General features: G+C 39.8%; 1 protein-coding gene across 1 annotated transcript in view; it reads right to left on the bottom strand.

Moving 5' to 3' along the window:
- ERICH6 (glutamate rich 6) overlaps positions 1-15,287 on the bottom strand; it is a 41,949-nt gene extending 26,662 nt beyond the window's left edge. The window contains exons 1-7 of the mRNA XM_052648775.1: positions 14,894-15,287; positions 13,982-14,039; positions 11,983-12,074; positions 8,179-8,241; positions 7,769-7,824; positions 7,554-7,670; positions 5,692-5,805 (exon numbers count right to left, since the gene is read on the bottom strand). Coding sequence (XP_052504735.1) covers positions 5,692-5,805; positions 7,554-7,670; positions 7,769-7,824; positions 8,179-8,241; positions 11,983-12,074; positions 13,982-14,039; positions 14,894-15,287 — 894 coding nt within the window. The remainder of the gene's footprint in view (positions 1-5,691; positions 5,806-7,553; positions 7,671-7,768; positions 7,825-8,178; positions 8,242-11,982; positions 12,075-13,981; positions 14,040-14,893) is intronic.
- Positions 15,288-16,791: the final 1,504 nt, after the last annotated feature.

The following is a 16,791-nucleotide window of genomic DNA, read 5'->3' as shown; positions in this document are numbered from 1 at the left end:
AAAAAGAATTCAGAATAATGGTAGTAAAGATGATCAAAAACCTTGAAAACAAAATGGAGAAAATGTAAGAATCAATTAACAATGATCTAGAGGAATGAAAGAACAAACATACAGAGACAACACAATTACTGAAGTTAAAAATACTCTAGAAGGAATCAATAGGAGAATATCTGAAGCAGAAGAACAAATCAGAGAACTGGAAGATAAAATGGTGAAAATAACTTCTGAAGAGCCGAATAAAGTAAAAAGAATGAAAATAGCTCAGGACAGTCTCAGAGACCTCTGGGACCATATCAAATGCCCCAACATTCAAATTATAGGGGTTCCAGAAGAATAAGAGAAAATGAAAGAGAAAAAGAAAAATCTTGAAGAGATTATAGTTGAAAATTTCCCCAACTGGAAAAGGAAATAGTCAATCAATCCAAGAGGCACAAAGAGTCCCATACAGGATAAATCCAAGGAGAAACATGCCAAGACACATACTAATCAAACTAACAAAGACTAAACACAAAGAAAGAATATTAAAAGCATCAAGGGAAAAGCAACAAGTGACATACAAGGGAAACCCCATATGCTTAACAGCTGATCTTTCAGCAGAAACTCTGCAGGCCAGAAGGGAATGGCAGGATATATTTAAAGTACTGAAAGGGAAAAATCTACAACCAAGATTACTTTACCTGTCAAGGATCTCATTTAAATGATGGAGAAAACAAAAGCTTTTCAGACAAGCAAAAGTTAAGAGAATTCAGTACCACCAAACCAGCTTTACAAGAAGTGTTAAAGGGACTTATATAGTCAAGAAATATAAGAGAAGAAAAAATATCTGCAAAATCAACACCAAACAATTAAGAAAATGGCAATAGGAACATACACATCAACAATTACTTTAAATGTAAATGGACAAAGAGTGGTTGAATGGATAATAAAACAAGACCCATATTTATGCTGTCTACAAGAAACCCACTTCAGACCTCAAGACTCATATAGACTGAAAGTGAGAGGATGGAAAAATATATTCCATGCAAATGGGAAGCAAAAGAAAGCTGGAGCAGCAATCCTCATATCAGACAAAATAGATGTTAAAATAAAGAAGATTACAAGAGATAAGGAAGGTCATTACATAATGATCAAGGGATCAATCCAAGAGGAAGACATAACAATTGTAAATATCTATGCACCCAACATAGGAGCACCTCAATACATAAGACAAACATTAAAAGACATTAAAGGAGAAATTGACAGTAACACAGTAATAGTAGGAGACTTTAACAACCCACTCACACCAATGGACAGATCATCAACACAGAAAATTAATAAGGAAACAAATCTTAAATAATACATTAGATGAAATGGATCTCATTGATATCTTCAGGACATTCCATCCAAGTGCAGAAGAATACACCTTCTTCACAAGTGTACATAGAACATTCTCTAGGATAGACAACATCTTGGGTTACAAATCAAACCTCACTAAATTTAAGAAAACTGAAACTGTATCATGCATCTTCTCTGACCACAGTGCTATGAGACCAGATATCAATTACAAGAAAAGAACTGAAAAAAACACAAACACATGGAGATTAAACAACACATTTCTAAATAACCAACATGTTACTGAAGAAATCAAAAGGGAAATCAAAAAATTTCTAGAAACAAATGACAATGAAAACTTAACAACTCAAAACCTATGGGATGCAGCAAAAGCAGTTCTAAGAGGGAAGTTTATAGCAATACAATCCTACCTTAAGAAACAAGAAAAATATCAAATAGACAACCTAACTTTACATCTAAAACAACTGGAAAAAGAAGAACAAAAAATCCCAAAATTAGTAGAAGGAAAGAAATCATAAATATCAGAGCAGAAATAAGTGGAAAAGAAATGAAAGAAACAATAGTAAAGATTAATAAAACTAAAAGGTGGTTCTTTGAGAAGATAAACAAAATTGACAAACCTTTAGCCAAACTCATAAAGAAAAAAAGAAAGAAGAATCAAATCAACAAAATTAGAAATGAAAAAGGAGAGGTTACAACAGACAGAAATACAAATGCAGAAATACAAAGGGTTATAAGAGACTATTATGAACAACTATATGGCAATAAAATGGATAACCTGGAAGAAATGGACAGATGCCTAGTAAAGTTCAATCTTCCAAGACTGAACAAGGAAGAAACAGAAATTATGAAAAACCAAATCACAAGCACTGAAATTGAAGCTGTGATTAAAAAAAATCTCTCAAAAAACAAAAGCCCAGGACCAGATGGCTTCACAGGAAAAGTCTATCAAACATTTAAAGAGCTAGTGCTATCCTTCTAAAACTCTTTCAAAATTGCAGAGAAAGGAACACTTCCAAACTCATTCTATGGGGCCACCATCACCCTGATACCAAAACCAGACAAAGACAACACACAAAAAGAAAACTACAGGCCAATATCCCTGGTGAACATAGATGCAAAAATCCTCAACAAAATTTTAGCAAACAGAATTCAGCAACACATCAAAAAGCTCATACACGATGATCAAGTTGTGTTTCTTCCATGGATGCAAGGATTCTTCAATACAAGCAAGTCAATCAATGTGATACATGATATTAACAAATCAAAAGATAAAAACCATATGATAATCTCAGTAGATGCAGAAAAAGCCTTTGACAAAATTCAGCACCCATTTATAATGAAAACTCTTCAAAAAATGGGCATCGAAGCAACCTATTTCAACATAGTAAAGGCCATATATGATAAGCCTACAGCAAACATTATTTTCAATGGTGAAAAACAGAAACCATTCCCCCTCAGATCAGGAATAAGACAAGGGTATCCATTTTCACCATTATTATTTAACATAGTTCTAGAAGTCCTAGCTACAGCAATCAGAAAAGAAAAAGAAATAAAAGGAATCCAGACTGGAAAAGAAGAAGTCTGTGCAGATGACATGATGCTGTACATAGAAAACCCTAAAGATAGTATCAGGAAATTACTACAGCTAATCAGTGAATTTAGCAAAGTTTCAGGATACAAAATCAATACACAGAAGTCACTTGCATTTCTATATACTAACAATGAAAAATCAGAGAGAATTTAAGGAATCAATCCCATTCACCATTGCAACAAAAAGAATTAAATATCTAGGAATAAACTTATCTAAGGAGACAAAAGAACTATACAGAGAAAATTATAAGATACTGATGAAAGAAATCAAAGATGACAAAAACAGATGGAGAGATATTCCATATTCCTGGGTAGGAAGAATCAATATTGTGAAAATAACTATACTACCAAACACAATCTACAGATTCAATGCCATGCTTATCAAATTACCAATGGCATTTTTCACAGAACTAGAGCAAAAATGTTCACAATTCATATGGAAACACAAAAGACCCCGAATAGCCAAAGCAGTCTTGAGAAAGAAGTGTGGAGCTAGAGGAATCAACCTTCCTGACTTCAGATTATACTACAAAGCTACAGTCATCAATACAGTATGATACTAGCACAAAAACAGAAATATAGACCAATGGAACAAGATAGAAAGCCCAGAAAAAAACCATGCACCTATGGGTACTTTATTTTTAACAAAGGAGTCAAGAATATACAATGGGGCAAAGACAGCCTCTCCAATAAATGGTGCTGGGAAAACTGGACAGCCGCATGTAAAAGAATGAAATTAGAACACTTCCTAACACCATATGCGAAGATAAACTCAAAATGGATTAAAGACCTAAACATAAGACCAGAAACTATAGAACCCTTAGAGGAAAACAGGCAGAACACTCAGTGACATATATCAAAGCAAGATCCTCTATGACCCACCTCCTAGAGTAATGGAAATGAAAACAAAAACAAACAAGTGGAACCTGATTAAACTTAAAAGTTTTTGCACAGCAAAGGAAACTATGAGCAAGGTGAAAAGACAACCCTCAGAATGGGAGAAAATGATAGCAAATGATATAACTGACAAAGGATTAATTTCCAAAATATACAAGCAGCTCATACAACTCAATAACAGAAAAACAAACAACTCAATCAAAAACTGGGGAAAAAACCTAAACAGACATTTCTCCAAAGAAGACACACAGATGGCTAACAAACACATGAAAAGATGCTCAACATCGCTCATTATTAAAGAAATGCAAATCAAAACTACAATGAGATAGCAACTCACACTGGTCAGAATGACCCTCATCAAAAAGTCTGCAAACAATAAATGCTGGAGAGGGTGTGGAGAAAAGCAAACGCTCTTGCACTGTTGGTGGGAATGTAAACTGATACAGCCACTATGGAAGGCGGTATGGAGATTCCTTAAAAACTAGGAATGAAACCACCATATGACCCAGCAAATCCACTCCTAGGCATATACCCTGAGGAAAACAAAATTGAAAGAGACACATGTATCCCATTGTTCATTACAGCACTATTTACAATAGCTAGAACATGGAAGCAACCTAGATGTCCATCGACAGAGAATGGATAAAGAAGTTTTGGTACATATACACAATAGAATATTATTCAGCCATAAGAAGGAACAACTTTGAGTCAGTTCTAATGAGGTGGATGAACCTAGAGCCTATTATACAGAGATAAGTCAAAAAGAGAAAGACAAATATTGTATTCTAACATATACATATGCAATTTAGATCTAGAAAAATGGTACTGAAGAATTTATTTACAAGGCAGCAGTGGAGAAACAGACATAGAGAACAGACTTAAGGACATGGGGAGAGGAGAGGAGACTAGAGGGTGAGATGTATGGAAAGAGTAACATGGAAACTTATATTACTATATGTAAAATAGATAGCCAATGGGAATTTGCTGTATGGCTCAGGACACTCAAACAGGGGCTCTATATCAATCTAGAGGGATGGGATGGGGAGGGAGATGGGAGGGAGGTTCAAAAGGGAGGGGATATATGTACACCTGTGGCTTATTCATGTTGAGGTTTGACAGAAAACAACAAAATTCTGTAAAGCAAAGATCCTTCAATTAAAAAATAAACAAATTTTAAAAATAAAATAACATTAATGATCAGGGAAAAAAAAGATTCCATAGTCTGGATGCTCCACGTTTCTTTACACTATCTTGATGAACATCTGGGTTGTTTTCACTTTCTAGCTGTTATAAATTATGCTGCTGTGAACATTTATATGTGTTTCTGGGTAGACATATGTTGTTAGTTTTAATGGGTATATACCTAGGAATGGAATTATTTGTTGGGTTATATGGTATCTGTATGTTTAACTTTTTGAGGAACTACTGTTTAGACTTGTCCAACGTGGTGGCATCATTTTATATTTCCCTCCAGCAATGTTTGAGAATTCCAGTTTCCCTACACCCTTGCCAACAGTTGTTATTATCTGTCTTTTGGGTTATAGCCATTCAAGGGGGGTGAAATGGTATCCCACTGTGGTTATGATTTGCATTGCCCCAAGAGCTAACACAGAACCCTTTTAAGAATGGCAATTCATGGAATTCCCTGGCAATCTAGTGGTTAGAATTCCAGTGTTTTCACTGCTGGGGGCCTAGGTTCAATCCCTATTCAGGGAACTAGGGTCCTTCAAGCCATGCAGTGTGGCAAAAAAAAAAAAAAAAAAGGTGGGGGGCGATGTAGTGGGAAGATGCAGAAGAACATGCTGCTTATGTTTAAAATAATGTCTAAAAATAACACTATTTCCTTGGTAAACCTGCTCTAGAACTTACATGCTCTGGCAGTTCAGAGGTGCTGTAATCAGAGGAAACATCCACATTGGAGAGAAATGTTCTTAGGTCGCTCCCACAGAATTCACACTTGGGTGATTCCTCCTCCTCTTCTTCCTTCAGAGAGGAGAGAAAAAATGAAGATATGCCCATATGGAGGCCCAGAGCCTCTCAGAGCAGGAGAAGCCAGAGCCCTGGGCAGGGCCAGCGAATCTACACTTTAAAGAGTGTGGCTGGAAAAGAGATCTGGCCAATCAGCTGCTGCCACCCCGAACCTAACTAGTGTCAAGGCCTGTCTCAGAAGACCTGAAAGGTCTGCCTGGGATTCAGGTGGAACCAGCCCTGCCCAGAGACCAGTACAGGGACAGCTCTGTGGAAGGCAGCCCCCAAGGCCTTCCTCAAGCTCAGGCCCATTTTTGGGTGTCAGGGGAAGAAAGCTCAATACAAGCTCTTGTGCTTCAGAAAAAGGAAGGTGCTGTGTTTGCAATGTAAGAGACCTGGTTCGATCCCTGGGTCAGCAATATCCCCTGTAGAAAGGAATGGCCACCCGCTCCAGTATTCTTGCCTGGAGAATTCCATGGACAAAGGAACCTGGTGGGCTATAGTCCATGGGGTCGCAAAGAGGTGGACATGACTGTGCGATTAACACTTATGTTTGAAGAAAGAATTTCTTCAAGAAAGAATTTACATTACATGATGTATTTAATGTGTCACGATGCATTAGAATTGCTTAGTTCAATGTGCTGCACAAAATAACAGTGAACACCAACCACGTTGTTGCATCCACAGGGCATTCCTGTCAACTCCTGCACACATACCTGTGCTGCCCTGCCTCACTTGGTGAATCTTATTTTCAGCAAACAAGGCTGTACCTTTAGTGTGCCCCAGAAGAAGTAATCAAGGAGGTTCCAGTCTGGGGAGTGTGCAGCTCTCAGCACAAGTCCAAGTCTGGAAATAATCATACTGCCAGTCAGTCCCATACCTCTTTGGCCAAGCAAGGTGGTGTGCATCCTGTCAGAATAACTAAAGTGACCTCTCCCTCACCCATTGAAAGCAGACATTAATTGGTCACTTAACACTATTAAATACAGGTAACGCTCACTGTGCTTCCAGGCTCATGGCCATTGTTATAGATTGAACTGTGTTCCCTCAAAGGCTATGTTAATCCTAACCCCTGGTATCTGTGAATGCGGCCTGACTTAGAATGGGGTCTCTGAAGATGTAATGAAGTCATCAGGGTGGGCAATAAAGCAATATGGTATCCTTGGAGAAGTGGGACATTTGGACACAGACACACGCTGTGGATGTAGCCACAAGCCAAGGAATGCCGATGACTGACGCCATCACCAGAAGCTCGGAAGAGGCAAGAAGGGATTCTCCCAGGCTGGACTTGTTGACACCTTGATTTTGGACTTTTAGCCTTCAGAACTGTGAGACAATACTTTTCTGTTGCCATAAGCCACCTAGTTTCTGGCACTTTGTTACAGAAGCCCTAGGAAATTAACATAGTCACCCTAAGTGCTATTCCAAGTGAGTGAGCTCTTAGTCTGCTTTTCTTTTTTTTTCAAGTAAGTTCACTGTTTGGACTTCCCTGGCGGTCCAGTTGTTAAGACTTAGCCTTCTAACACAGGGAGTGTGGATTTCAGCCCTGGTTGGGGAACGAAGATCCCACATGACTCTCGGCCAAAAAACGAAAATATAAAACAGAAACAATTCTGTAACAAATTCAATAACAACTTTAAAAATGGTCCACATAAAAAAAAAATCTTAAAAAAAAAGTATGCTCAATATCTTTTGTGTAAATCATCATGTGCCTTTTTATGTCATTTATGACAGAAATTTTTAAAAATGTAAATGAAAATTACCTTGAACTTAATGCCTAAATTGGAACTCTCTTGTTTGAATGTCAGAATAGGTGGTGGCCCGATGCTGGGTAATGTTCTCAGAGAGGGCTCAAAGAGTGTTATGAAGTCTTCCTTAAACTAAATTTTAAAAAGAGAGAAAGAAAAAAATGGAAGATTGAATAAGTGATTTTTACCATAAGTATGGTGTACTAGTTGGGTTGATAAACATCTCTTACCTCCAGTTCACATAAAATACTTAGTTTTGGTTCTTCTGGGTTAATTATCCATTTTGCTGAAGAAAAAAAGGGACAGATTTAGGAGGAAAGTTTAAAACTTTTATGCAGTGTAGTTTGAAAACCATTTTCTGTAAAGTCCTAGCCCATCACACACACACACACACACACACACACACACACACACACACACACACAGAGTCTAAATGCCCTGAAACCCTATCTTCACCATCTTCTTGCATATATTCTTTTTTTACTGGAATATAATTGCTTTACAATGTTGTGTTAGTTTCTGCTGTATTCTTAGGGGAGGTCTTTTCTAAAGGGGTTGGATGCCATCCAAGTTAAGGCAGGCTCCCTAAGGGCAGTTTGTCTTTGTCGGAAGGAGGGGTTGATGCCAAACATCCAGTTACCTCTTAACTTAGATGCTAGATTTTCAGGTTCATCCTCCTTCTTTACAGAGGGCACTTCCTTCCCTGAAAAAAAGAGTGTACATTCGTCAATCAGTCCTGACAAAGGAGGAAAGAAATCTCATAGAAAAGAAAATATGCCTCTTAGGAAAATAAGTTCCTTTATTGTGTTTGTTTATCTTTTAATGTTTTTCCTTTTCCCAAATAATATTTTATCAACAGTAAGTAACAAACAGAGGAGGTGCACCACTAATGAAACACATTAAAAATGTTTCCTGGAGCTTCCCAGGTGGCACTAGTGGTAAAGAACCCACCTGCCAATGCAGGAGACATAAAAGATGTTTCCTTGCTGCTTTTGAGTCTCAGAATACTACATGAATGCATATTTTACTTGATTATAATCATGGTTCGCAGACCCTTTTGTGTTCTGCCTTTTAAGCATACCATTCTGTCTAATTTATGACCATTATTCTGCAAAAGTCTTCAGCGAGAGGAGTACTGGGCTGGGGTCGAGGAGGAGTACCCCATTCAAAACAGTGAATTAAACCACCATGATAATTCCCTCTGCAGATTCCAGGGCAATACTGGGAATAGGAAAAACTGCCATCAACACACAAGCCACTTGGAGTAAATGTCTAGAAGGTTAAGCAAATGAGATTGGCGTGATGAAAAACCAATCCGAACAATCCACAATGGGACAGAGGTAAAGGGGGAGGGTGGGCCCATTTTCCCAGTACAGCCAGAGCTGGTGCTGGAGAAAGAGATGGATGTCAGAGGATGAGACCCTTCCTCTGTGGAGATGATGGTTTAGTTGCTAAGTCGTGTCCGACTCTTGCAACCACATGGACTGTAGCCTGCCAGGCTCCTCTGTCCATGGAATTCTCCAAGCAAGAATACTGGAGTGGGTTGCCATTTCCTTCTCCAACTTCCTATGTGGAGGATCTGAATACTTATATTTTTTCAAGTGGACCATTTTTTAAAGTCTTCATTGAATTTGTCACAGTATTACTTCTGTTGTTTATGTTCTGGTTTTTTGGTAGTGAGACATGTGGGATCTTAACTCCCTGACTAGGGATCAAACCTATATTCCCTGCATGGGAAGGTGAAGTTTTAGCCCCTGGACTTCCAGGGAAGCCCTTGAACAACTTAAAAATAAGTTTTAGGCATTTTGCCCAACAGAAACACCAGCACAGATATTTTTTCAAAAAAAGAGTGAGCAAAGGTTTTCATTAAGGTATATTTTGTTATAGCGAAGAGGTCAAAACACCAAACCAAACCAAATCAAATGACCTTGAAACATCTAACAATCAGATGTATTACATAAGTTACAGTAACTGTAGGTATATAAGGGAATGCTATGCAGTCATTTCAAGAAAGTAGATCAGTTGTTCCTGACATAGGAAGGTAAAAAAATTTTTTTAATTAAAAAAAAGATAAAACTGCTGCTAATCACAGGAAATATAATTGTCTGGTAGACTTTTAACTGATAAACTATTAGAATTAGAAAGTTCAGCAAGAGAATCAGATACAAGACTAATGCAATCAATAATTTTCCTCAGTTCAGTTCAGTCGCGTCCAACTCTTTGTGACCCCACGGACTGCAGCATACCAGGCCTCCCTGTCCATCACCAACTCCCGGAGTTCACTCAAACTCATGTGCACTGAGTCAGTGATACCATCCAACTATCTCATCCTCTGTCGTCCCCTTCTCTTCCCGCTTTCAATCTTTCCCAGCATCAGGGTCTTTTCAAACGAGTCTATACATGGACAATAACCAATTAGAAAATATAATAGAAAAAAATTCCAATTGTTATATCAATAAAAGACAACTGCAAAACACCTCAGAATAAATTAATTAGAGCTGCAAATAAGTTCTCTCTTAAAAGGAACTATAAAAGAAGATATGAAAAAAGTTGAAAATGTACATCAGGCTCCTGTTGTTAAAGTAATCAAACAAGGAAATTATTCAATGAGGTGGCTCTAATAATGCCTTGGTAGCCAACTGTTAGCAAAAGGGAAACCTAAGCCAGAGCCAAGGTTAATGCCTCAAGGTTAAGAACAGCTAACTGCAAATAGCCAACTGGGCTTTCCCAAATAATGCAACCTTAAGCAATAGCCAATCAAATAACTTCCTTGGTTTGCTCTTTCGACTTCTCTATAAAAACCTCTCCAGAGCTCTCCTCTGTGAAGTGCTCCTAACCATATCTGGTTTGGCGCTGGCCAATTCCAATCCATATCTGCTCAAATAAACTCTTAAATAAACTCTAAAAAAATGGAAAATGTCTGTTTATATTTCAATGCTGCAAAGCAAGATCAAAGAGTCAACTTGTCAAATTCCTCTGAAAAACCTCATTGCAATTACTTGGACTATATAGATTAATTTGGGAATAATTAACAAGTTTTCTGCTGCTGCTGCTGCTGCTGCTAAGTTACTTCAGTTGTGTCCGACTCTGTGCAACCCCATAACGGCAGCCCACCAAGCTCCCCCGTCCCTGGGATTCTCCAGGCAAGAACCCTGGAGTGGGTTGCCATTTCCTCCTCTGATGCATGAAAGTGAAAAGTGACAGTGAAGTCACTCAGTAGTTTCCCACTCTTAGCGACCCCATGGACTGCAGCCTACCAGGCTCCTCTGTCCATGCAATTTTCCAGGCAAGAGTACTGGAGTGGGTTGCCATTGCCTTCTCCAACAAGTTTTCTAATGGTAGGTTTAATATTATATTAACATATGATATTAATTCTACATCTGATTTTTATGTTAGATTGTGTCACTCCTCTGGGCAGGCCCTCCAGTGACTTCGGACTTCATTCTCATTGAATAAGATCTGGTCCTCACCATCTCTCTGACCTTTATTACCTAGAATTCACTTCCTTCCTCACTCCACTGCAGCCACTCTGGCTGCCTCCATTGTTTTAGAGGGAAGTGCTTGCTCTTCCCTATGCCTGGAACACTCTACCCAGAGACCATCATCACTCTCACACTTCGAGGTCTGTACTCAAATACTTCAGTTTCTCAGTGAAGATTTCCCTGAGCATCCTGTGTAAACTTTCACCCATCTGTCCAGCATTTCCCACCCCTTTGCCTGCTCTATTTTTCTCCTTAGCACTTACATCATCTAAGCCATTGTGCATTTACTTGCTTTGTGTATTATTTATGTCACTATCACTGTCACCTCCATCTCCCACACTTTAATAGAAGACCACTGACTGAGACAGGGGTTTGTCTGCTTTATTCATTGCTGTGACGCTAGAATAGGAAACTGACCTGTGACAGGTACTTGACCTATTACAGGTATGTGCTCTGTAAACATCTGATGAACATATGATCCAACATACAACAAATAATAACATTTAAAGGAAAGGCTATTCATAATGATGACTTCTGAGGAATATACTGGGTAAGTTAAAAACTTAACGTTCCCAATATATTTTTCTTAATGGTTTGATGTTTAAAAAACAGCATGCATATGTTACTTCTATAATAAAAAAATAGAGATATGTATCAAAATATGATGGCAGACTATCTCTTAATGTGAACACAGATGCTACCATTTACTGAAGACTCAGTGCCAAGGATTTTCAATGCTGAATCTCATTTTGATCTTCATAATGGTCCTATGAGACAAGGATTATTATGGCCAGTAGAGGAAGAAGGAGAGTCAATGAGGTTAACTGACTTGCCTCGTTGTCACAGTGTTGGTTTGTGTTGGTGCTGGGGTTTAATTCTACCTCTCCTGGTCGCCTACCCCCAGGCTCTTTCCAGCATGCAGTCCCACCTCCCAGCAAAAGCTTCAGAACCAAACCACTCACTGGGCTTCTCCATGCCAGCCAATTCTTGAAGCCAACTTTCTTCTGTTTGTATTGATACTGGAACTTTTGGATGCAGACTGTGATAGATAGCCCTGAAATTTAGACAAAATGCTTGCTTTCAGTATACCTAGAGAGTTGTTAGCAGTCCTTTTAGATCTGGTACATTTAACAATCAAATAACAAATGTCCCTAGAAGACCCTGATTTCTTTTTTCTTGGACATACTTTCTTCCATTCTTATGTCTTCAGTAAAGTCTGTGTTAGTGCCGTATCTATTCTTTGCAAAGTACTCCTTTCTAAATCTTAGTGGCTCCCAATACCATATTATTTCTCTCAGAGAGTAAATTACTACCCCTCTCTCTGTGCATGTGTGTCATTGTTGTTGGCGCTGGCAATGATGTTATGTGTGTTTAAACATTTATTTGAATTTAAATTAGAACATACTGTTTGTTTTAAAGTAGCTGTAAAATAATCCAGTCTTTTTAAAGGGCTGAAGTTAAATGCATTGTAATTAAGCATTCTGTATTCATCCCACAAGTATTGTGGAGCTTAATCAGTCAGTTAACACTGACATAACCGGAAGCAGGAATTTACTGACTAGCTAAAATGACTGTTACGGGTAACAAGTAAATAGTAAATATTGCTTTGCAAGTTCCTTTGCCTCTTTGAGTTTCAGAGTTTTTTTTTTTGTTTGTTTGTCTGTTTGTTTTGCTGTAATTTGCTGGCTCTTCTAAAAATATCAGACAAAATTTTCCCAAAGAGTTTAGTCAACTTTAGGACTGTTACTTTTTCACCTTTCTCAGTTCTATTATGTCTCCACCTTCCTTTTTTGAAGCTTTGTTTCTGGTACATTGTGTGTTTTAATTCTGAAATGACTGTACTGTCTGGAGAACTGCTCTGTTGAAGCCACTCCATCTGGGGGAGTCCTGTTTGTCTAACTTCCCAGGGAAACAAGTTATGAGACCAAGAGTAAAGCAACACTGAAAAAATTTTAAGACAGGCAAGAACTCAGAAATTTGACTATCCATGAGATCAATACAAAATAATTACCTGAGGAATTTTCTCCAGCAAAAAGAAGAGGAATAAAAAGAAAAAAAGCAAAATGGAAATCAAGAAAGTATGGCCATTAGCCCAATTCAGAAAAATTGAAGACAACTATAAACAACCAAGGGTTCAGAAGTTCTCCTTTAAGGAGCCAGGTTTTATGGACATAGGATTTCACTTTCTTGTACATGCATACAGTCACAGTATTGGTTTCTTAGCAAGAAATTATGAGTATTGGTTATTGGTTTTCAACTTTTAGAATCAACTTGCACCCAAAGCACTAAGAACTAATAATAATTACAAAACACACAATCACAATAAAACTTAGTAACGTAATATGACTCTATATGACTATATTATATATTTTAATTAAATCTGTTAAATAATTTATTGTTTATTGGGAAAGGAAAGGGTAAGAAGAGAGAAGGAAGTAGCAGTTCATTAAGGTGTTAATTTTTTAAGAGTTAATAGTCACTAAAATTGATAAATCAAGAAGTAGAGATTTAAATACTTTAAAGTCCTAAAGGTTAGAAAAATTAAAAATAATATAACTAATGAAAATGGAGAGGAGGGAAGTGGTGTGAGTTACATTCCTCAGCTTTCATGATGGGAGGTCAGTGGCTATGTTAAAAATTAATAAATCAAGTGATGAAAATCTGCTATTTAAATTTTACTGGAAACAAAACAAACTGTTAATAGTATGTTAACTCTGGTGAGTGGAAGAGGGAACAGAGAGGGGTACAGAAATCTACAGGTAGATAATAGGCCAGAGATGGGCAAGGACCCTGTCTCTATCTGCTCCAAAGTGTCTAACAGTGTAGATTAAAAATTCAAATATATATATATTAGTTGCAAATGCCCTGGATGATCTTACTCTACCTTCCTGACATGTTCGTCCCCAAAGTAAACATCATTTTCAAGAAATAATAAGATGAAAACTGAAAACAGTTTCTTACCTATCAAAATTCATTTCAGACATGTCTTTCCTAAATGTCTGAAATATTTTAGGAAAACCTGTTGAATAAAACACGAAACAATTTAGCCATTCTATTTGAATCGATGGTTCTCGAAAGGTCAATTTTGCCCCCTAGGAGACATTTAGCAATATCTAAAGACATTTTGACAATTTTTGATTGTCACAAAGCCTGGTAGGGGCTAACTGGCAGAGTCAGATGTAGACAGGGATGCTGTTAAACATACCATAATGCCAAGTACAGTCCCTCCTCCTGCCCTCAACACACTCAGCCCCAGGAAAGAGTGATCCAGACCAAAATGTCAATACTGGGGGATGGGCGAAATCTACTCTAAGTAACTGCTCTGCCTCCAAGTGGCTGGAGTGGTTTCAGTACAGGAAGTTAGGCACAAATGAGAACTGTTTATTTGGGGAGGGGGGGGGCGGGGAGGAGGGGAGGCAGAGCTGTTTCAATAGCAGCGCGTCCTTAAAGCACTACTCCTTCCTCTTCCTCGTGGTATGAGAGAGAGAGAGAGGACTACTCCTTCCTCTTCCTCGTGGTATGAGAGAGAGAGAGAGGCAGGAGGACATGATGAATATGAGAGAGAGGACACGATCACTGAATGCACTCGTACATGTTATAAAGCGAGCACTCGGTGCACTACTGCCTGTTTCCTGTTTTAGGAGGATGCTTCCCCTTCATTCTAAACTGTGAACCATCACAGCCGCTCAGCGAAGATTTCAGTGTCTCCGATAGAAGGGACTGAGATAGGGGTGTATGGGAAATGGTGAGTGTATCTGGAAACTGACACCCCGTAGACGAAGGTTCTAGAGTAGTTGGACCAGCTCTCCCCTAGGGATCGGGAAGCCTTAGAAGAAAGGGCTCGGCGTGGGGGCCGAGGTGGCGGAGCGGTACTTTTTTGGGAGGAGATCCTGGAGGGGGCGCTCTCGCTGGGCACAGACGTCTGGCTCCACCACGACAGGCTCGGCGTACTGAACGTCAGCGTTGGGCTCAGGCTGGGGCTGACGACGCTGGCTAAGCGGGGGCGAGGCCAGCCTTCCTCATTGGCATCTCCGAAGTCCCAAAACTTCCTGAAGTACTCCTCGCTGAACCTCCCAAAGGCCTCCAGCTCCTTCTCCAGGTCCGCCGCCGCCTGCTGCTCCTCTTCCTCCTCCTCTTCCTCCTCCACCACCTCCTCTTCTTCCTCCTCCTCTTCCTCCACGTTCACCTCCTGCTCCTCCTCCTCCTCTTCCTCCTCCTCCTGGCCTTGCTCTTTCTCGGGCTTTCCGAAGCTGCGCTTCGAGGGCATGTTGGCCGTGGCGGGCAGGAAGCAGGATCCCCGCTAGCACAAAGGACACTGGCAGGTCCAGGCCCGGGGGGCGCGCCGCCCTCTGTGCGTCCGTTTCCCTGGGCAACCGCCCGCAGTTTGGCCCGCGAGCCTGGAGATGAAAGTCGCAGGACCGCTCAGCCGGGAGGACTGGCGCTGGGGGGAGAGGGGCCGACGAGGAGGGTAGCCAGGACTCCTGCAGGTTCCTTTGGCATCTGCGTTCTGGACTCCAGCAGGAAATTCTAGCGGCCTGCTGCGAACTGATCCTCCTTTCTAATTTCTCAGCTTATTTGGAGCAAGTCTTTAAATTTGTTTTTAATTAAAAAAAAAAAAAGGAGGTGTGGTTGACTTAAAATATTGTATTAATTTCTAGTGTACAACACGATTCGATATTTTTGTAGAACTTACTCCGTTTTAATTTATTATAAAATATTGGGAAGCTAGTTTTTGGAGCCAGGGAAGGAGAGTGGCTACTAGTGATGGACCCCATAAGGCCACTTGGTATTGCTGATGCCAGGGTTTGGTTTTGGAGTGGACAAGTGCTTCTCGGAGCTTACGATTAAACTTTATTTACAAAAGCTGGCACAGGTCCACCGTGGTAGTTTGCTGGTTTGATTTTTTTTAAAACACTGCTTTAAATGTGGGCTTCCCAGATGATGCTAGTGGTAAAGAACCTCCTGCCAATGCAAGGGACGTAAAAGAGTTTCCATCCCTGGGTGGGGAAGATCCCCTGAAGGAGGTCATGGCAACCCTCTCCAGTATTCTTGTCTGGAGAATCCCATGGACAGAGGAACCTGGCAGGCTACAGTATATAGGGTCACAAAGAGTTGGACACGACTGAAACGACTTAGCATGCACACCTTAAATATTGTTTATCTTAATTAGTGAGATTTTTTGATGCCAGTTATATTTTGCCACTGAGGTGAGTGCCTTGCTGTAGTCTGGGGCCTGATTAATGCTTGTTCTATCCATCCATACAGGGGGTGGACAAGGCCTGAGGCATTTGGCCACCAAGGCATCTCCTGTGACCTTGTTTTCAGCTCATTGTACTTTTTACCACCTGGCTGGAAAACAGCTCAGGTATGGTTGCTCATTGCTCCAAACTTAGTGCTCAACAAGCAAGGATTGGTGGAAAAAGAAAGGTGCTTTGCTTGGGAAGCTGGCAATCTGGGGAGGTGGTGAACTAATGTCCCCCAAACCATCTCCCAGTGAGCAGATCAGGGGCAAGAGCTTTAGAGGAAAGCTTTAAGGATGTACAGGTAGGCGCTGTGCAGAGCAGCACAGTCAGCTCTTGACCACCATCTTGAAACTGGTCATGCTGTGGTTTGGTCTTGATTTTTTTAAGCATAATAATTCTCAGTTTCAGGGTGGTTTGTTGCCATTTTCTTGAAGCCAGCTCCTGGAATTGTGCTAGTCATAGATGTAGTACTGCGCAGGGTGCAGCAGCTTATATCATGGTTACAGTCTGGTCATTATGCTGTTTAGC

Source organism: Budorcas taxicolor, chromosome 1 (assembly GCF_023091745.1).
Source record: "Budorcas taxicolor isolate Tak-1 chromosome 1, Takin1.1, whole genome shotgun sequence".
In the NCBI taxonomy this organism is placed as follows: domain Eukaryota; kingdom Metazoa; phylum Chordata; class Mammalia; order Artiodactyla; family Bovidae; genus Budorcas; species Budorcas taxicolor.
This window is presented reverse-complemented; position numbering and strand designations above follow the sequence as displayed.